The 20,983-nt window shown below is 42.8% G+C and overlaps 1 protein-coding gene across 1 annotated transcript; it reads left to right on the forward strand.

The window, feature by feature from the left end:
* Positions 1-11,049: 11,049 nt before the first annotated feature.
* Positions 11,050-13,747, forward strand: CYTL1 (cytokine like 1). Its single transcript, XM_075150528.1, has 4 exons — positions 11,050-11,278; positions 11,386-11,430; positions 12,799-12,927; positions 13,093-13,747. The coding sequence occupies exons 1-4, from the start codon at positions 11,135-11,137 to the stop codon at positions 13,174-13,176; spliced, it is 402 nt and encodes a 133-aa protein (XP_075006629.1). The 5' UTR covers positions 11,050-11,134; the 3' UTR covers positions 13,177-13,747.
* Positions 13,748-20,983: the final 7,236 nt, after the last annotated feature.

Raw genomic sequence — 20,983 nt, forward strand, 5'->3', positions numbered from 1 at the left:
CACAATTCAACATGCACTGAAGTTCAGACTCCAGACCCAGTACTGGTTTGTTTTCTGTTCAAGGTTTGAATTCTTCTAATACAGTGCCTGTGTGTGCGTATGTGTGTGTGTGGTTTGGCTTCAATATTTCCTGGAGGAATGTGTCCGCACAGCTAAACAAAATACCTCCCTGGGGGCAGCTTGTGCTTTACAGTTGCTGCAGCACAGAGAGAAAATCAGATTTTACAAAGACAGAAACAGAGTGCATCCGGCCAGGCTATAAGAAAAGCTTCATGCTTGACATCATTAATGGTCAAATTATAACATCAAAAAATAATATTTTATTCCACTGCATTTAGATCAGGAGCCTTGAAACCTTGCCTATCTCTTTGAGAAAAAAATGGGAGATAAATACATGAAAATAATCAATATTTTCTAGCTATAAAAGGACTACGACCAGGCACCTTTTCCAAACTGCTTTTTAAATATGTTCCACATGCTTTGTAAGTTGCTCTTTTCCCCTGAGGCTTGGCCTGCTAACAAAGAGGTGTATTAAATACAGAGGAACAAAAATATCATCTCAGAGCTTTTCCTTGTGCTTGGAAATGCTGATTCTTCTACAGGGCTACTCCAGCCTGACACCGGGTCTCTCTCGATGAGGACTCAGCATCCTCAGAGAGCAACAAATACATTTAGCCTTTTCCTAGCAAGTTCAACACTTGATAGCACGGCTTACTTGCTAAATCTCACTAAAGATTTTTTTTGTTCCTGCTCCTATCAAAGTATAAAGCTGAACAGAGATGGTTTATTGGCATCAAGAACCAACGCACTGTGTTTGGAAATCTAACCCTTCTTTGAAAAGTATGTGTAAAGCAGAATCAAAGAGTCTGCTTTCATCACTTTGATACTTTCCTGAATGTTGTTCAGTTTCTTTGACTCTATTCGCTCCATTTCTCTTTGGTGTCGGAGAGAAAATGGTGTGGACAATGCTATCATTCTCCGCCCGGCGCATTGTTTTATTACAGAAGCTCATGTACCTAAATTATGCAATAAGAAGAATTGAAACTGTGTCTTTTTGATGCGAACAAAGTTGATGCCAACCTTTTTTGTAAGTGTACAATTAATGAATAAAACGGGTTGATGTTCTGAGTAAGGTTCATAGTGTGGCAGCTGCTGTGCTGCCTGTACATGTGCTTTTCACATTCCCCAGGAGCAAACCCAGCCTTTCTGAGAGCGCCACGTAGCTGCATAGTACTGCTTGCACTGCAGTTTTAATGCTGCATTCAGACTGGGGTCCAGTGGGGCAACTGTACTCCCCTGGCCAGTGCATTACAACGTCCTCCTCTGGGCTGGACTCCAAGGCCTCCAGCCTCTATTTCAGGCAGCGGTGGGCTCTCTCCTAGAAAGCCATGGACCACCGCCCTATGCCTCTGCAGCTTCAGTTCTCCTATCAAAGTGATGGCTACGGGTCAGCAATCAAGGCAGTGAGTGCCCAATCCAAAGGGCAGCACAGAAGCAGAGTTTCCAGCTTGCCTGGGCTCTGCAGTCCTTGTGTGCCTGGATTTCTACTTCTTTGAGCGACTGGGGTGTATACATGCAGAGAGGTTGTCTATAGGACCACCTCCCTTTCCATCCCTATTACAGAACTTCCCAGTAACAGCTATGGGGAAATGGGCTGTGAATAAGGGAGGCTGCGATGGGGCTGAGTGCCCTGAGCCACAGAGCCGACAGCCGGCTTTGCCAGGAGAGAGGGACAAGGACCCAGCTGTTGGAAAAGTAACTGGGGTTACAAGGAAAGGGAGGTAGAAGGGAAAAATGCCCACATTGCCCCATCTCTTCCATTCACTGAATATTCTTGCTCTTCTTTCTGCACCCCATGCAGCCTGAATTCATCCTCCTCAACCATAGGTGACCAAAATCGTATGTAATATGCCAGACGAGCAGATCCCTGCTTTTACACCAGTGTCAATATCTACTTGTCCCTGCTGGCTATAACTCCTCTGACACATCCTAAGATTACATTCACCTTTTTCATGGCAATTCTGAATAGTGGCTAATACTCACCTAATGACAAATGAGAAAATATGTAGTAATAAACTTAGCACATTTTTTTGCGTCCTCTGTCATTGCCATATAATGAGCTTTCGCATTACAGTAGAAATTCTATGCAAAAACTCATAGCCAAACATAATACTATTGGATTTAATTACTTCTGTTAACCCAGTCTCTAGTGATCTTTATTTGTTTTTTCAGGCTATTCTGATCTTCTATGTTGATACTGGCTCCTAAACTTTTGTTTTAAGTTATGTCAGTGGAAGGGTATATGGTAATACCTTTCACAAAGATAGATTGTGATTAATATAATAAAGATAATGCTTCAGTCTTGTGTCTTTGTGTTGCCAGGAAGTCACTATTTCACAAAAACTGCTTGGTTGTAAGTTAGATGATGAATATATTAACTCTGGATAATTTAAGGTAAACAGACAGGGTTTTCCTTTAGTATTTACCCAAGATTACTGGGGAATTGGGCAGCCTCTTTCCCTCTTGTGCACTCACACATGCTTTTACCCTTTTTGGGCTATTTATTTGAGGAACAATGTTTTAACAAAGAACATTTAAATTGCCTCTGCAAACTTTAGCATGACTTTACTCTTGTATACTCTATATATATGTATATCAGAAGGACACTTTACATTTCAAAAGCAACACGCTTCTCACAGTTTTTTGAAGACAGCTTCTTATTTCAAGAGAGCTGCTCATTTGCAAGGGTAGCCTCAGCTCTCAGCAAGAGAGATCACTACAGCGACTCACTAGCTCTCATTGCTGATAAGATTGCTTTTTGCCCCAAATGCAGTTTGCCTGGTTTCCAGCTTGGGAAACTTCTTTAAATTCACCAGTGACTTTGCCAGCTAGACAGCGACAGCATCAGAGTGTGAATCACACCATTTCAATGGGCTGATTGTGAAATAAATATGAACAGGAACAGCAGGGGGTGGCTTTTCTTTAGCAGTCACAGTTTCCTTTTCACTATATGCCCTTAAAATGCCCAGGCAGTCTATTAGCAGAGGAGAAGATTGATAGAATTGCATTTACATTTTAAATCAAGCCAAGTTCTCACTTCCCCAGCCACAACCCTTCTAAAACATCAAACAAACAAACAAACAAACCAAAACAAAACAAGAAAAGCTGCAGCCAAATAGAAAGAAGGAAAATAAATGTTCATTTGATTAGTCTTCCAATGGAAATTAGCTTAATGGTCCAAAATTAAAAGTATAGACGTTAAAGGCCTTGGCTTGTTCTACACATGAAAGGCATAACGCTGCAACTGGGGTGATTCTTCACTCAAAATATTTCTCTTTGTGCCATCCCTCGGTGCTTTCCTCAGTACATTACCCAGCTGTAATGTTGTCTTCGTTTTGTATCATTATTTCTCTTTTCTTTTGGGAATAACTATAAGGGTAAAATGAAACTTTATAAAACTGTCAGAGTAAGTAAACACACTGTTGCTGAGAGAGTCCCCCAAGCCACCCTTGGATCTGACTCGCCTTTCGCCCAGCTGGTGACCATGAACACCCACCCCTCCCCTGGCACCGGCTGCCCTGGGCACCCCGTGCCAAGGTGGGCTGGGTTAACGTCCCGCGGGCGCTCTCTGGGAAGCTGCCCGAGAACCAGCCGCGCAGGCAGGAGGGGCCCGTTTAGCACCTCGTCCTTGCAGATGTTCTTGAAACTACCTGTTGAGCGCTGCCTACACCTGGCCAGATGGATGGGGGCAACACTGGCTCTGCTCTGCCTCTGCTGGGGCTGCAGGGCAACCTCCTGGTGTAGACAAGACCCTGCTGCAAGCTACGGTCTTATTACCATAGAGAGCTATCAACTATACCATGCATATACTATGCAGCTACATTTCACATGTCTTCGACCGATTCCTTTCTTAGTCACCCGACTTAAACAAATACAAACTAAAACACACTTATAGGGACACTTAGTCATCTGGGAATTCATTACATGTGGTTCAGAAGCAGAAGGAGATTCTTTTTCCTTTTTTATTTTTATCAAAAGGATTTAAAACAGAAAAGTTGCAATGAAGAATGAAATTCAGGTTTAAATGACAATTACATCTGAAATACAGTCTGGTATTGACACCAGTTTCTCACATGCTCAGATATTTTTTTTTTTTTTGTTTCAAGGCAAGTTGACAGAACAAAAATATAATTATTAAGTTTATTGATTTTCTTAAACAGAATGAAACCCTGCTTATTTTCATCACTTCTGGATTTTACCTAGTAGGGCAGATCTTCAACTATTCCACCCTATTTTATACATTTTTGTTCCGTAGAAGAGTATTTACACCTGTACAAGGTACTTGTCACATCATTCGGTTTTAGGGTGCTGGCAAAGACAGCTTTGAACCTGTGTTATGTCTCCAAAAGACAGGACTCCAAAAGGTAATGGTCTCTGCAAGAAACAAGAAATAATGCATCTGATTTACTCTTGCTTTGGCTTCAGGGCTTTTGTGCTACTAAAGCCAATGAACTGAACACAAGCTTTAATCTAGAGTGAGAATGTCGATCTGCAGGAGTCTGTGACTTGTGTCATTGATTTCAGTGATGGCAGGATTTCTTCCACTATGCTTAAATACAAAACGTGAAAAGCAGTGTATAGAAAAGAAAGTAGAACTATGGAGATGTGATGTATTATATGGACCCGTACTTTACCTTCTCAGCCAGCTGAGATGAGAATTTATTTTACCTTGTGGTTGTGCTAGCCTGCTGGAAGAACTGTTGTTTGTATCTAGAAATATACACAGCAACATAAGCTTTGACGTTTGCAGGTTTCTAGGCAAGAATAAATAGAAAACAGAGCCTGCTAGCATGCTAAGCAGCTACTAAAAAGCTCCTGTGCAGGCTGTAGTTCAGCAGAGAAGTCTCTTTGGAGTCCTGCTTGGCTTGGACCGGGTTATTATCCAGAGCTGCACTTTCAGTCTCATCCTTTTATTTTCTTTTAGTGACATAATGCTTCTGAAAAGTGCAGGAATACCAGTCCTAGAAAATGAAGTCCCTCATCTCCTTGCAGATTAACCACAGCATAGACAAGAGCTCTTTGGAGGGACAACCTCTGAGAGTAGATAGCTAAGACCTTGCATTTTTTCAGCCCTTGGATTCTCCTGTGGGCTTGTATCGGGGACAAATTTGGTAGATGAATACATTTATTCGTATCACCTCTGATACATTCCTTTCTGGCTGACATAATTTTTCATCGCAAGCGTAATTAGGAAGGGTGGGAAGCTGTCCAGCAATGATAAGACCTGGAGCTATCTGCCACATTTGCATGTGCATGTGGAGAGAGAGGGGGAGCGAGGGCAAGGGGCGGGCAGGAAAGCATGAATAACTTGCTCTTACTGCTGAGCACCGGTGTAAACCTGAACAAGGCTCTCTCCCCAAAACCCCGTTATTGAGGCCCTGACTTCAATGTTACTAAAGAATGGTATTACCTTAAGATGACTCACGCACGTGAGTGGTCTGGCAGCCCAGATGGAACGCAGACAAGGCACTTGTGTGCTCCGGGAGGAAGGGAGGCAGCTCTGCCCGTGCCCACGCCCGGCCAGGGAGCCAGGCTGAAAGCAACGCTGTTATTTCACCGGAGAGGTCTGCAAGTTACTCCGAGGTAAAATTGCCTTTTTCTTAGCAAGGCGGTGAAGGCTTAAGGCTCTAAATCCTGCATTACTTGAATCAATAAGCCTTGCAGTCACTGAAAAGAGTATCACTGACAGGGCTAAAACCGCGTAATCTCCCATCTCCCTGGTGTTGGTGGCTGCGTTCCCACAGCGTCCGTGGGAAATACCATTATCCCCATTACACAGAGAGCAGCCAAGACACAGACAAGCTGGGCTACGTCTGCACCACAGTGACAGAGGCTTGTGCGGACATCTCCGAGCCATCCCGGGCACTGCCATCACGTGAGCCCCACATACCCGGGGGGGTGCAGGAGCCTGCTGCCCGAGCCCCTGCCCTGCTGCAAAGGCAGGTTGGACACACCGCCCACGGAGAGGGCTGGTAAGCACAGCCAGTGTCAACGATTCGGCCACTGGTCTGAGGAGCACAAGGAAATTATTCCGGTTCTCCACCTCCGCTGGGCTGTCCTGTCTCTGTCCTGGACCACCATTTCCATATGGTTTTTTGCAGAGAAAGTGCCCAGTGCCAGGTTTGTACTGGCAAGACCTCCAGATTTCAGAACATCTTGCTTCTTTTTCTGACCCAGATGGCTTAGCTGCTTCTACAACCATTTTATCTAAGAACAGGCTTTTGAGCAGTAACAACTGTTTCCTCAGTATATATGTAAATTTTTAAAAATAACAACAGCAGTGTAGAAAAAAGAAGCCCGTACCACTGAGTAAGCAAAGAGGACTTTTGCTTAACTCTCATGGGGAAATGGTGTTGCAACACTGGCGACAGCCCTGAGGTCCTGCCTGCCTGCCTTGTCCATTGCCCACAGCTTGGCCAAGCCTTGCAGGTCACCAGCAGAGACTTACTGCTAGCGTGAAAGAGAAAAGGTGACACGTTGGATTACCCCAGCTTCAAGTGCAGGCACACTGTGCTGCCATACCCAGCTTCCCTTCTGAACCAGGGCAGCTGGCAGTGTTGTGCACCAGCACCCCCGAGACCCAGGGCAATGTGTGAGACTGCACAACCCCTATCCCAAAATTCAGTGCTGATATCTACAGAAAGGCTCAACAAAGTGCACTGTTGCACAGAGAGGAAAAACACGACAAACAGATAAGACCTTAATCAAAATGCCAGGGTTTCCAAAAAGCCTTGTGCTGAGATCGAAGATTGCAGGGCAGTTTAGCTCTGCTCTGAAGCAAGAAGTAGCACCTTTGCCCCAACAGCCGACTGAGTCACGAGGCTTTGAATTGCTTCTTAAATACACAGGGCTTTCTCTGTAAAGCGCCGTTTTACTTTTCCTATTTTTCAATATAATCAGAAGCTCATTTCATGAGGTGTCTCATGGCAGCCCCTGACTATTTTAAAATAAATATTTTCATTAAACAAGTGGATTTTGGTATTAGGAAGTCAGCAACTTGAAAGAGCTTTTGTCAAAAGTTGGTGGAGGCCCTGGTAGACTGTTCAAACATGGGAGGAATTTCTGCCTGCATAGTGAGTCCTTTGACTTTTAGAAAAATATTATTGTTTGAGTTTTCAGTAACTTGGAAGCAAAAGGACAACATAGCTCAAATTTTTTTTTTAAATTAATTATGTCATGATAGGCTTCTAAGTTTCCTCTCAACCCATGTGTCTGCTTTTGCTATGGAATATTCCTTATAAAAGAGTAAATAAATGCACTGTAAATAGCACTCAGGGCTGTAGTGACATCATCAGCCTCAAGAGTGGATGCAAAACTCAGCATGTGTCCTGAGCCCTCAGAGCCCTCATACGCTCACTGAATTGAGGAGTATGGTGAAGATGTGTCTGTGGTGGAGATGTCCATGTCATGATGATCATCAGAAATATGGTGGTACTGATTGACACCTGCTGTGCTCCCTTCTAATGCCAGCCTAAGTGTTCTCTCACAGACTGGAAGGGCTGTAAATAGCAGCTTCTCCATAGAGGCAATCCTTAGGCGAGTTTTGACCCTAAAATATTTTGATCTTTGCCCCTTCCCCTCCTGTAGCTCTAAAGACTATTTCCATGTCCATTTTGAATATTGCCTCTAAGATGCTATTAGCCTTTGTGAAGAACAGCTTGCGTCTCCCTGTTAAAGACCTTCTCTGCCCAAGGCAGGGTATGCACCAGAATTAATAAGTGGCTTTGCATAAGTGACTGGATAAAAACAGTCACTGAAAAGAGAGTCTGGATTTTCAAGGGCTTCAGTAACTGTGTATCTGGTTCAGAGTTGTGCCAGGTGCCTTAGACTGAAAGGACTCCCAGTGCCTGGTGTCACTGGCAAGTTCTCCTGAAGTCACTAATGAGCTTCTTAGAGAAAAAGACGTTATTTGCTCATATCTGGACCATAAATTGAACGTAGTCAGAGCTCAAGGATAATCTTACTGATGAGCTACCAATAGAAAATATCTGAGAAGACAGTATTTGTCTTTTTTGAACTGAGTTGCATATTCTGCATGCTGAGATGTGCAGAAGTGCTGATGATCTAGTGGCCGTTGGAAAATATCCATCTGGGACAGAGTCAACTATGCATGTAATCTGGCCCAGGGAGGAGAAGATTTAGGTAAGGAAATTAAACTCCAGGCCTTCCTTTTTTTCTGAAAAAAAGAAATATTTTTTTTCCTGATATTTCTGAGGGTAGCTCATTTTTTTAACTATTTGAGTAGACGTCCATCTCAGGTGGCTTTTCTTGAACTAGTTAATATGGGATCAAAGAGAAACCAAAGAGAAGGCAGGAATACTGCAGCAAAAACTTCAGAGCAAGTTACTTCAGCAATTTTGCCCCTTCACAAAGCAGAGAGTCATTTTTTTTATTTGGTTAAATGTTTTGGTGAGGCCTGGATCCAGCCTCTGCTTTGCTCTCTGAGCCAAGAAGAGCTTGGTCGCTCGGAAGCTCAGAACATTTCCCTGTTCTGCAGAAGAAACTCGATGGGTGGATCATTTCCCATGCCTGTCGGTGGCAAGTGTGTGGGGCTGAGCAAATCTCACCTCTTAGGACAAGAGTCTTGTCCTAAGAGGTGAGGGGCCAGGCAGACTTCAAGTGCAAAGGCATGAACGGCGGTGGCAGTCCTTTCTTCCCCCTTCCCTTTGTCACTACCTCAGAACATGGCCATCCAAACCAACAACCTGCACCTTCAGAAACTGCGAAAGAAAGGAATTCCAGGTATCCCACTTTTGGGGCAAAAATTGTAAGCCCTCAGTGCTATGCAAGTGCTGGGCTTTTCCTCCTCTGGATGTCTTCTTGGAGCTGAGGGCTGTGACTGCAATAGGTGGCATTCAGCACTTATGCCAGGCTCCCTTAGACATGACCACTGGGTGAGGCTTCTGTGGCATGGGGCTTTCACCCCAACTTGGGAGAGAGGGTATTGTGTCAGGCTATAGGAAGCTACACGCTTGCCTCTCTGGCCCTAGGCAACCAATGTATTGCTCAGTTCATAATGTAATTCCAAATTGGTGTTGGCAGCTTTAACATTATCCCATCCTAAAGAGCAGGATTTCTAAATAGCTTTCAGCTGCCTGAATATGGCCAGGACACAGGACTTGGAGAGTTGTTTTGCTGGTGTTTCATGCCAAAGAGTGGCCATAAGGCCACATTTGACACAGTCACTTCGACATCTATCTTTTAGAACATAAGCCATAGTATTTAATTATAGTTTGAAATGGAGTCATTATTGTGGGCTTAATATAGGTAAAATACCAAGAAAGAGAATATTGCTTGCACTTTAAAAAAAAAAATAAAAAAGCAAATGTTTCATTTTGAAACCATCCTTAGCAGTAGCTGGGTTGCTGACTTCTTGTACTGGGAGAGCATTTATGCTGTTCAGAAGACTGCTCTTCTGGCAGAGCAACTACATTTTAGCAGCTTGCCAAACGAGAATGTGATAGAAGGATAATATTTCACTCCTACCCTCAGCTACTTTTTACAGTAATGAGATGGTGATTAAGAGTCTGTTTCTTTACCGGCAAGGCTCGCAGTAAGTAGCATCCTTTCCTTGGACATGCACTAGGTAGCTGTGTTCAGATCCATGATCCAGCTGCTTGGGGCCATCTCAGAAGGTTTCCTGTCTTCCTCTGGCCTCTCATTCACTTGTCTAGGCAATTCCCTTTCCTGAAAATAAGACCAAGCAGCCCAAGGCCAGTCCTAAATTCCCCACAGCCAGGACTCCCAACTTTTCTTTCTTCTCTGAGTATCTACCACTTTAACCTTCAGGAGCACGTGATGTTACTAAACCAATCGTTCTTTATGAAAGCAAAGAAATTAATAACAAGGCAGTACTATGCAGTTCTCTTGCCCTGTTTCCTCCAGGTGTTTTGGTGGATTTAAGTCAGATTCCTCTGCAACATTTACAGTACTTCTTTTTCCCCAAAACTAGTTTTCAAGACTGATTTTCTCTCTAAAATGGCTGGTGGGAAGCCCCTTTCTTTTACAGGTGTCATTCAGTCATTTCCCCTTCTCCCACCTTCAGATGAACCTTCCTGGTCTACTGCAATGCCAGCGGATAGCGGTACTTCATCAGACACTTTACTGTTTTGGTTAATACCTAGCTAGAATTTGAATTTGAAAGGGCAGCAGGAGTGGGAGTTGGAAGGGGGGATAACTTGTGAAATAACCAGTTCTTCGTTCAAGGGTACCTCCATTTTACAGGACAATTAACATGTAAGAACAACATATGTTCAGCCTCACACCTGGATCCCAGCATCTGGATTTCTCAGCTCCGTCTGGCATCTAATAAAAGAACAGAGCCTCATAAATTCAACTCGGAAAGCAAAATAGTTTTTATACATTTGTGACAGCCATATAGAGATGTATTCATTCTGTTTGAGACCATGAATGTGTAAATACACGGGTCTCCCCAAGCAGCCATAACAAGCACAACTGTGTTGATTAAGAAATTATAAGCATTTGCATAAGTTAAAAGAGAAAATGATACTAGACCTGGGAGGTTTCCTTTATAGCGATAACCTTTCAGACCTGCTAAGGATGATAAGCAAGTCTGATTGATGCTACCAACATATGACACCAGTCCTGGAAGGATTTCTCTCTATCTGCAGCCTATGCAGTCCCACAGCTGTTCATTACGTTCTCAAGAAAGAGGCATATGTGCCAAAGCATGTACAGGACCAGGCCTACGATACTTTGATAATCCTGTGCTGTTTCTTACACGTGTCAGTTGCTTGAGATGCTCAGTAGGTTGTTTTCTTTCTGGAAGGAAAAGTGCCAGTAGTGTTTGTTTTTGTCACCCTCATTCCCTCCTTTCCCTGCTCCGGGCAGGAAAGCTCTAGCAGCTCTGACTCATAGGTTGGCAGGAAATTTAAAACGGCAGCAAGCTGCTGCTCGGACCACCCCCAGGCTTTTTTTTTTCCCCATTGATGCAGGAGACTATTTAATTGGGGGCTGACTTGTCAAACTTACTCGTTGACTCTTACCAGTGGCTGCCTAACCACTAACGGTGATTTTTTTCCTCCCTTCCTCCTCCTTGGACAAGCTCCTCACAATGAAGATGCTGCTGAGCCTGATTGCTCTGCTCTCTGCTGCCCTGTTAGCCAATGCAGCCCCTCCAACTTGCTATTCGAGGGTGTTGTCTCTGAGCAAAGAAATCACGGAGTCTTTTAAGGAGTTACAGACCTCCAAAGCTGTGGTGAGTCTACCTAAAAACTGCTCCTGCAAAGACGCTGTGGGTTGCTTGCTTTTGACACAAGTTTCTCTCAAAACAGAATTGCAATGAGTCTTTCTTCTTTCCTGCAGGACTCATGTGTGGAGATGCTGCCCAGGCTGTACTTGGACATACATGTAAGTTTTCACACTTTTTTCTTAATGCTGTGCAATAAAAACAGCTAATGAAAAGAGAGGATAACTCTTAAGATTGTACCCCAGAAAAGTGGCTTGAAACAAATTTTTAAAAACTTAATTAACTAGGGAGATGAGTGACAAAAAAAAAAAAATTCATTTTGAACCTTATTAAAATCCCTATGGAGCTTCTGAGATTTTACTTCTTTAAAAATTCAAAAATGAGGAAATCAATATTTTGAAGTGATTACCATTTCTACATTATTAATTTATTGTTTTCAGAAGTTAAATATGTGCAAAAAACCTTTGAATAATAGTTTAAAAGAAATGCAGAATAAACTTTCTTCACTTAATAAATCTCATTCATTTTATGTCACGAGTGGCTTCTGGCACTGCAGTTTTAATAAAAAGAAGTACAGGAATACCTTGCTGGCTTTTCCTGTTTTAAATAGCCACTTCTTGAATCCAGAAAGAAAAAGTATGCCTGAGGCTATGGAAGTGTGATACTGAGAAAAGACAGCAGAACAGACATCTTCCAGCAAAGACAAAATAGCCTCCTGCACACATAGTTTATGTCATAGTGTTCTGCCCTGGGATATCCGACATATTTTGCTTCTTTTCCCAGTGCTCCACTGAGTAACTAAAAAGTAGAAAATATCAGACTAAGTAAGAGATATCTGACACATTTTGCCAGAGGCAACTACACCGTGAAGTCTTGCAAGTCAGGACTCTCCAGATTCCAATTCCAGAGTTGCCAGTGCCTCACATCATTGCAAAGACCAAGCAATGTGAGCCCAGTGCCTCAGTTTCCCTTGCTTTAAAGCAAGAGCTGGGATATTTATTTATCTGCTTCACAAGGATGTTGTGAAATTCATGTTGGCTGTGCTTTATTTTGATAATGCAAAGTCCGAGGTAAAAATTACTCTGAAAAAATTTTGCCTGGTGCTCACAGTATTGCCTATTGTACGGGAACAGAGGAATCATGTCTGTGAGATGTTGATAATCTGTTCACCAGCTAAATCAGGTGCTCTCTTAAAAGGGAGACAATGTGCCTATTCTGTAGGTAACTCCACCTACTACAGGAGCAGATTTGATTGTATTGGCACTGCTATCTCCTAAAGCATGTGGGAAAGAAGCTGGCAGAACAAAACTGCACCTATGCACTTTTCCAAGCACTTATTTGAACCAAACATCTTTGTTATGAAATATTGATGGTGAATTCTCCTAACTGAAGGTTACATAGATTACACATACATAGAGGTAGGAATTCAAGGTTCCCACAGAGGCAGTAAGAATTTTGTAAGTGGTAGACGAGAAACATAAATCTGTGTTTGTGCAGGGTTACACATACCTCTTTTGCATGCTTTGCAGAATTACTGTGTGTTGGCAAAACTCCGTGATTTTGTGGCCTACCCCAGATGTGAGAGAGTGCTTGAAGTGAGTGAGCTGAAGGAAAAAGCCCGGAGCCTGTACACCATCATGATCTCCTACTGCAGAAGGGTAGGTCAAGATGCGCCAACAGGGACATGGTCTCTGCTTTTAGCCCCCTCTCTCTCCACCCTGTCCCCTGAGGAGCAAAACTGGATCAGAGCCTGAGCTTCTCAACATTGTGCTATCTTCTGCCTTCCTCCTTATAAATGTTAGCCTTCTCTTTTGTTTCTCCAGGACTTGGTGTTCCTCACTGATGACTGTAACGCTCTGGAAAATCCTATTCTGCCTCCCATTGAGCCCTCCATCATTGAGAGCTAAAAGGGAGTCAGCCCAAAAGTTGTACCTGGGAAATTTTCAAGGAGAGGAAGAGTCAAAATACGTATACGCTGTAAACTACTACGTTAACAACTAAGATCTTTTTCAAGCACACTAGCAATATTATCTCAGACCTACCCGTTTTTCTCAGCCTTGGCAGGAAATGAACTGCATGCCTTGCATACCTATTGAGCTGCTAGGGAAACTATGGTTAGAGAGCATTTTTCATTTGGCAAGGTATGATATTTCAGTTTAGCCAAATGTATAAAGTATGTTTTGTTTAAACATTAGATACTAGATTTATTTTAGTCTTTTATGAATAACTAGATTCATATAAAGAAAATACATTATGATCAATATTCAGTCCTGACTTAGCAGTTCTTTTATTAGACAGGCATGGAAGGGACCATATTTGTTTTTCTTGAAGTGTTTGATTAATAGAAGAAGTGTAACACTGTACTGGCAGATGTCTCTCTACCTGTATAGCTCATATATGTATGCTGATAGTTTCTGATGTCAGACTTGAAAGTAACTTGTCTCTGTGGAAAACTAAATAAAAACAGCCTTCTAACCCAAGATGCTTGTGTTACATCATGTCTTTCAAGATCAACCCAAAAGGTGTCGTTCTTATAAACTTACTTTTCACAGTCACTTGCAAGTTGTTTTTCACAGCATAAGCCATCTTTAGCTTTGTTTCCATAGCAATGCAAACTTTGCTGTGTCTGCATGATTTGACAATGTGTAAGTTTCTACTGGGAGAATTTTTCCATGCTGCAAACAATTTCTTTGATGAAATTAGTGGATTTTTAAAAAATACTGTTTCTGTGTTGTGAGAATGTAAGCTGTGAGGTAGTGGCTCAGAAAGCCTATTAAAGGTTTGGACAGATTGTTAAGACACAGCCCATATACTGAGCTACTGAGATTAATAGAATTTCCAGAAAATAGTTCCAGAGTCATGGGTCCCTTCAGTATCTGCAGGACATAAGACCTTCACACCCAGCAGCTCTTTGGTGCCAAGAATAGAAAGGATCTTCCCCGTATTCTTGGAAGTAGCTGCTATTACTCCAGAGAGTGCCTTCCTTCCCTCTGTGCAAGTGGTTTTTCTCTCTCCTGTATAGTATTTGCTGGTTGTTCATCTGCAGCACTGCCAACCCTGGTGACTTGGTCAGTGGTCTCACCATGTTTTATAAAAACCCATCTTCTGTAATCATGAGACTATTTGACAATCACAGCTCCTCTATCATTCTGTCATCCCAGTGAATATCTGATGGTATAAACCAAAATGATTGACAACTCTTATGGAAATAAGCGAATCATAACATTAATTCAAAGGAAAAAAAGTACAGGGGGGAAAAAAGGTTTTTTTCTTTATTTTGGAATTACCCTGTGCTGTAGAAACTACTAATCTGATTTTAGCTATAGAAGGTTGACTATCCCATTGAACCACAGAATAAGGGTGGGAAACTCTGAACCCTGGAGAGATACAGAGGGAAGAAAGTAAGCAAGTGGTTTTCCTTCCAGTTTGTTTCAATTCTAAGTGTACATTCAAGGAATGTGCCTGTCAGACTTTGTACTTCTCTCCTGAAGATGAGGTCCTCATGTGCTAGCCCTATTAATCCTCTAGATGAGCCATTCTGCCCACAGGCAGCTCACAGGGGTTCCACTCCGGTGTCTCTACGGGCATCTGGTAGAGACAGTAGCAAGCTCAGCAATCTGACCTAGTACCAGGCTGAACTCAAAAATGTGCAACAGCTCAGATAGTCCTACTACCCCTACTGCCCGCGGGGGCTAGGACGAGATGAGTAGGAGGGCCGCTGTGGTGCACCTCGAAGCCTGGGGCATGGGCCCGGGTGGAGCCGCTGCAGGTGCAGATCTTGGTGGTAGTAGCAAATATTCAAACGAGAGCTTTGAAGGCCAAAGTGGAGCAGGGTTCCAGGAGAACAGCAGTTGAACATGAGTCAGTTGGTTCTAAGTGATAGGTGAGCACCGTTCTGAAAGGGCGGGCAATGGCTTCCGTTGCCCTCAGCCGATTGAAAGGAAGTCGGGTTCAGATCCCCAAATCCAGAGGGTTTTTTTATTCTTTTTTTAATAAAGGCTCAGTTTTGGGGCCAGTTCTATTTAATATCTTTATCAATCATCTGGACGAGGGGATCGAGTGTTCCCTCAGTAAGTTTGCAGATGATACCAAGCTGGGCGGGAGTGTTGATCTGCTGGAGGGTAGGAAGGCTCTGCAGAGGGACCTGGACAGGCTGGATCGATGGGCTGAGGCCAACTGTATGAGGTTCAACAAGGCCAAGTGCCGGGTCCTGCACTTCGGCCACAACAACCCCAGGCAACGCTACAGGCTTGGGGAAGAGTGGCTGGAAAGCTGCCCGGAGGAAAAGGACCTGGGGGTGCTGATTGACAGCCGGCTGAACACGAGCCAGCAGTGTGCCCAGGTGGCCAAGAAGGCCAACAGCATCCTGGTCTGTATCAGAAATAGTGTGGCCAGCAGGAATAGGGAAGTCATCGTGCCCCTGTACTCGGCACTGGTGAGGCCGCACCTCGAATCCTGTGTTCAGTTTTGGGCCCCTCACTACAAGAAGGACATGGAGGTGATGGAGTGTGTCCAGAGAAGGGCAACGAAGCTGGTGAAGGGTCTGGAGCACAAGCCTTATGAAGAGCGGCTGAGGGAACTGGGACTGTTTAGTCTGGAGAAGAGGAGGTTGAGGGGAGACCTCATCATGCTCTACAACTACCTGAAAGGAGGTTGTAGCGAGATGGGGGTCGGTCTCTTCTTCCAAGTAACAAGTGATAGGACGAGAGGAAATGGCCTCAAGTTGTGCCAAGGGAGGTTTAGATTGGACATTAGGAAAAATTTCTTTACTGAAAGAGTGGTTAAACATTGGCACAGGCTGCCCAGGGAAACGGTTGAGTCACCATCCCTGGAAGCGTTTAAAAGATGTGTAGATGAGGTGCTTAGGGATATGGTTTAGTGGGCATGGTGATGTTGGGTTGACAGCTAGACTCGATGATCTTAAAGGTCTTTTCCAACCTTAATGATTCTATGATTCTACTATTAGAAAAATCATTGCTTAGTTTGCCTTTTAGGATCCTTCTCCTCTCCAAGCCATCAACCTCTGTATAAGATCCTATACAGTCTAGAGATACCAATAGCATTTTTTCTGCATCACCTGGACATACCCAAGGCCAACTCCTTCAGTAGCAGCCACATCCTGGAATAAGGGCACCTATTAGCATGCTGACAGGGAGCCTGATACCCACATAGGGAGTTGTAAGCACTGGCAGCTCCCTGGCTCAAAGAGAAATGCAGGTGGAGTTGAACTATTTGATGTCAGACTCTCCGTTCATCCTCCCTCTAACCAGGGGCTCAGCCACCGCCTGGGGAAGCAAGCAGCGCTGGGATAACATCAAGGCCTATACACTTCCATACAAGTACCAAAACCACATCACAGCCTCTGGTTTTCATACCTTTTTTCAAAGACAGTCATGGATGTACCTCTCAAGAAAGTGTGGTATGGCCACCACAGGCCACAGTTTGCAGAGCTAACCCAGGGACTGGGTGGTACATGGGCTTGGAAGCTGGCAGCAGAAGCTGTTAATTTTGGGCTGTTTTTTTCCACCTCCAGATGTCATGGCTATAAAAACAGGCCTGTTATAAAGTTTGCATTGTGACTTAGCAAGTAAACTGCAGAGCAGGACTTGTTTCCTTTCCCACAGAAGCCCACGCAACTGTCCCTAGAACTGGACCTTGGGTAAAGTCTGTGCAGGTAATTGTGGCACTTCTGCCCCTGCTTCTTTCCTGTCACGTGGACACACACTTTCTGAAATGGAGTATTTGATGAGGATTTTCTCATGGATCTTCTCATAACTCCTCTTTATCCTGCTTTATTGAAGTAAATAAGCCTTTCCTAGTCCATTTTGATGGAACTTGTGATCCTAACTCCAGATTTCTCCTGTAATGTTCCCATTCTTTCAACCATCTTCCAAATATATTTTCTCCTGGTTTAGGCTGATTACATTTGTGAAGAAAATGTAGCCTAATTTCTTTAGGACAAAATATCTTGCAAGATTGGAATTGGAATTGGAAACAGAGTAGAAATAATTTTATTCGCATTGCTTTAGTTAGTAACTTTAGCATTTTCATGACTGACAAGGGCACACTCTGTCTGCAATGCACTCTTAACATGGTTACTTACCAACAGCTCAGTTCTGTACTGTTACATCCTACTTCTGCAGAAGTTGAGAAAAGCAACTAGATGCTTTGGGGACTGTACATACTTGAATGGACTTTAAAAGCCTATCGTCCATTTGCAGATGCTGTATGTTTTATTCCCAGAATCAGATTTGTCTCGTCGTTGGTGTACTTTTACACCAAATATATTCCCTATGGTTTATGCTGTGACTCTCTTCACATCTCGTATGTCATTTGTAATGGAAAGTGTGCTGAAAGCAAAGCTATGCTCTTTCAGTTCACAGTAACCTGCTGTCACTCAGACTATCTTAATGAGATTTGTGATTAGATGAAGCCTTTTTATGAACAGCATCTTTTTCCAGGTTGTAAGAGTCCAGGGGGAAAAAACACTGATAAAGAGATCCACTTGTAGTTTGCCAAGAAATAATCCACTTCTCCCTTTCAGTAAGACAGTAAGTTTACCAACTCTTTAATTTACCATTATACCACGTATATAAGGAGCAGTGGAGCCATTCATGCAGCTGAGCATTTATTCCTGTGACACAGCAGCCCATGATCATTAGGGCCCCAGCCAACAGGGAGACCATGAAGGGATTAAGAAGGACATATTTGTTGTAATTTGTCAACTGGCATCTTGCCTAGTTATTGCAGAGTGTTACTAAAGGCACATCATTAAGAAACTGCACTCAGTTTGTACGATCATTAGGGAAGAATTGTAGAAAAACAAAGCATCTGTTCTGTTCTCTTGCCAGTTGAAGGAAGTTTGTTAGAAGGAGCAGTCAATCCTAGGACTAGGTTTCTTTTGCAGACTTCTTTCTATCTGCAAGAAGCCTCACTAAAGAGCAGTCCTAGGACTGCTGGAGTCTCCCTCATATTATTATATGGAATCCCAAGGCAGTCAAAATGGTAGGTCTTGGGGACTGACTCTGCAAAATTATTCAAAGACATTCATTTACAATTTTGCCAAAAAGTTATATTATGGAATTTACTAGCTCCTTTCCCATCTCTTTTGTTCCAGTCTCAGTCACATGGGCTTTCCTTAAGTAGGCACTCTGGTCAGTTAACTCCTCATACACTGTTTTTTGGTGAAACCAGGCTAGGGATGAGGGTTAACAAATGATTAATCCCTGTCCACTACCCCAAGTCAGGAAAGATGGCAGCCTTCAAACAGATAATCAGATCATTCAAGGTGATGAGGTTCCACTGGATAACCTGTGACTTGCTACTAATTAATAGGGTACAAATTAAATATGGTCTTATGAAATCCTTTTTTTTGTTTTTTTTTCTTTCCTTAAAGCAAAGAGAAAACAATAATGCAGCATTGGGAAGGAATCTGATCTTCTAGGTTGTACACTTTGGAATGGAATGTTAGTTTGTCCAAACACCAGATTTGGGAGTGCCCATTTCTCCATTGCACCGTTCCCTATGTGTGTGGCATCTGTGGGTTGAGCTAATGGGATGCTGACAGAGATTTTCCAAAAATTTGCTACAATGTTAAGGTCTTGTAAATAATGTTACCTTACAAACATTTAACCACTGTACTTTAACCAGTACTTTTTTCCCCATTAAAACCTTCTCATTTTTGGAGTGTATGGCAATGCAAGTGAAAATTACAATAGACAAGCTCCACCAACTTCATGCAACTTTTTGGATTCACACTTTTCTTTTAGGCTTGCTATGGCCAGGAACCCTGTGCCGTAGGATTTTACTGTTAGCCTGCCAGAGTAAAAAAAAAAAACAAACCAGTCTGCAAGGGAACTGTTGGTAGCTAAGCTGAAATTCCGAGGCAATGATGTGCAGAGAAAGGCCATGATCTCATTATCAAAAGATTTTCATAGTCTATGTTTCCTCAGCATAGGGTAAATGTATATCCTTAGATAAATAATATAGGAATGAACAGAAAACCAATTAAAATATCTATCATTCGAAGACAGATAAATACATACATATGTACCCTGAAATCTTGTTTCATGTTCACAGGTCCGTAACGAGGATGTGTTCAGACAGATAAGAGGATTTTGAAGCCAAACAGATGTGGGGGGGGAGGGGGGAGAAAAACCTCTCCAAAGATGTTTTGCAATAGATTGAAATACATTGACAGTACTTCATTAATACTCTTACAGAATAATTTTCTTACAGAAGAAATAAAACCAAAGTCACAGAACAAGAAAGAAGCTCAAGACCTCCTATTGCATCCCTTGAGCACAAGACTAGCCTGGCTATCTCAGGTCGTTCCTGATAGCAGTTTGCCTGAAAGATTTTAAGAAAAAGTTGATCTAGAAAGCCCACAGCAGTCCAAATTAATCCATTCCAGACCCTCCTTTGTTACAAAGTTTTACCTGGTACTCAATTTGCCCTCTCAAAATTTAAGCCCATTGCTTCCTGCTTTATTCATCACAGAAATGGGGATTGGATTGTTCTTTTTTGTCTTTGCAGCAGACGTTAGTACATTTGAAGACTTCTGTCTCTCTCTCCTTACTCTACAAATCCAGTTCTTTCAATCTTTCTTCATTGATCAGAGATCTAGAAAACACGACCCTTCTTGTTGCCCTTCTTCTAGCTCTCTCCACTTGGTTTCCATCCTTTTTGAAGTACAGTGCTCGAAGTTAAATATAGACATCCAGCTGAGGCTTTATCAATGTCAAGTAGTGTAGAAAGAAAGATCTATCAGTGAACTTCTGACAACAGTAGATTATAAATAAAAAATCATCTCCAAGCATCTGGAGACATTTGTACATTTTTTTATTTAAATTTTAAGGTGAATGTAGAAAGTTAGAGTACAAGTTGGCCTCACTACTCTATAATGAAGAAAACATCTGGGGGAAAAATAAAGCAACACATACTGAAATACAATGGCTGCTCCATTTGCTGTACAGGTAGATGTAAAGTCTGCTGGAGTCAGTGCCAGTTTTTGAATAGACTATGCAATGAGGATTCACATTTTTTAAATTCATATGGACTCTACAAAGTGTTCCACACCTTCTCCTTCCTAGGACACTGTCCCAGCTCCCAGGCTGTCGAATCCTGCCAGAACTGAGCCATGGCACAACTGAGGATGCGAGGTTACTTGTAGACCCCTACATTAAATGTCTTTGCGCCTTTCTCTGGCACTCTCTGACATGAAACAGTTCATGGCCTAACTACTAAACACTTGCCTTCCTAACCAGGGCAGCTGCAGCCAAGCTGCCTTTTCACAATGGTCTCTGGTCCATGCTATCTTTCTGACCACATCCAAAACTTGTTTGGAAGAGTGGCATCTGCCCAGGTCAAAACTGTGCACAGAACTGTTATAATAATTTCCAAGTATAGCCAAGCATGTTTCAATACCTGGAAATGTTCCTAACACTGAGCACATAAATAAAAGACTGATTTTGGAGTGGTTCAGTTGTTCTCCTGGGAGAAGAGCCGTGCTTTCCAGATTGTTAACGCATTTCATATTATTATTGAATTAAAACGCAAAACCTTGAAGTAGTCCAGGGAACAGACCCCAAACCTCCCAGTTTCCATATGACTTTCCCATAAGACAAGTACCAGGTAAATGAGTCAGAAAGGTGTTACACCTATTGAGAGAGAAAGGGAAGCAAGAATGTAATTTTTAGTAAACCAAGGTCAGAC

This window comes from Calonectris borealis, chromosome 4 (assembly GCF_964195595.1).
Source record: "Calonectris borealis chromosome 4, bCalBor7.hap1.2, whole genome shotgun sequence".
NCBI lineage: Eukaryota > Metazoa > Chordata > Aves > Procellariiformes > Procellariidae > Calonectris > Calonectris borealis.

Coding starts and splice junctions, on each gene's coding strand:
- CYTL1 (XM_075150528.1), top strand. CDS start 11,135: ATGAAGATGCTGCTGAGCCTGATTGCTCTGCTCTCTGCTGCCCTGTTA. Junction 11,279..11,385: donor TACAGACCTCCAAAGCTGTG/GTGAGTCTACCT, acceptor TCTTTCCTGCAG/GACTCATGTGTGGAGATGCT. Junction 12,928..13,092: donor TGATCTCCTACTGCAGAAGG/GTAGGTCAAGAT, acceptor TTGTTTCTCCAG/GACTTGGTGTTCCTCACTGA.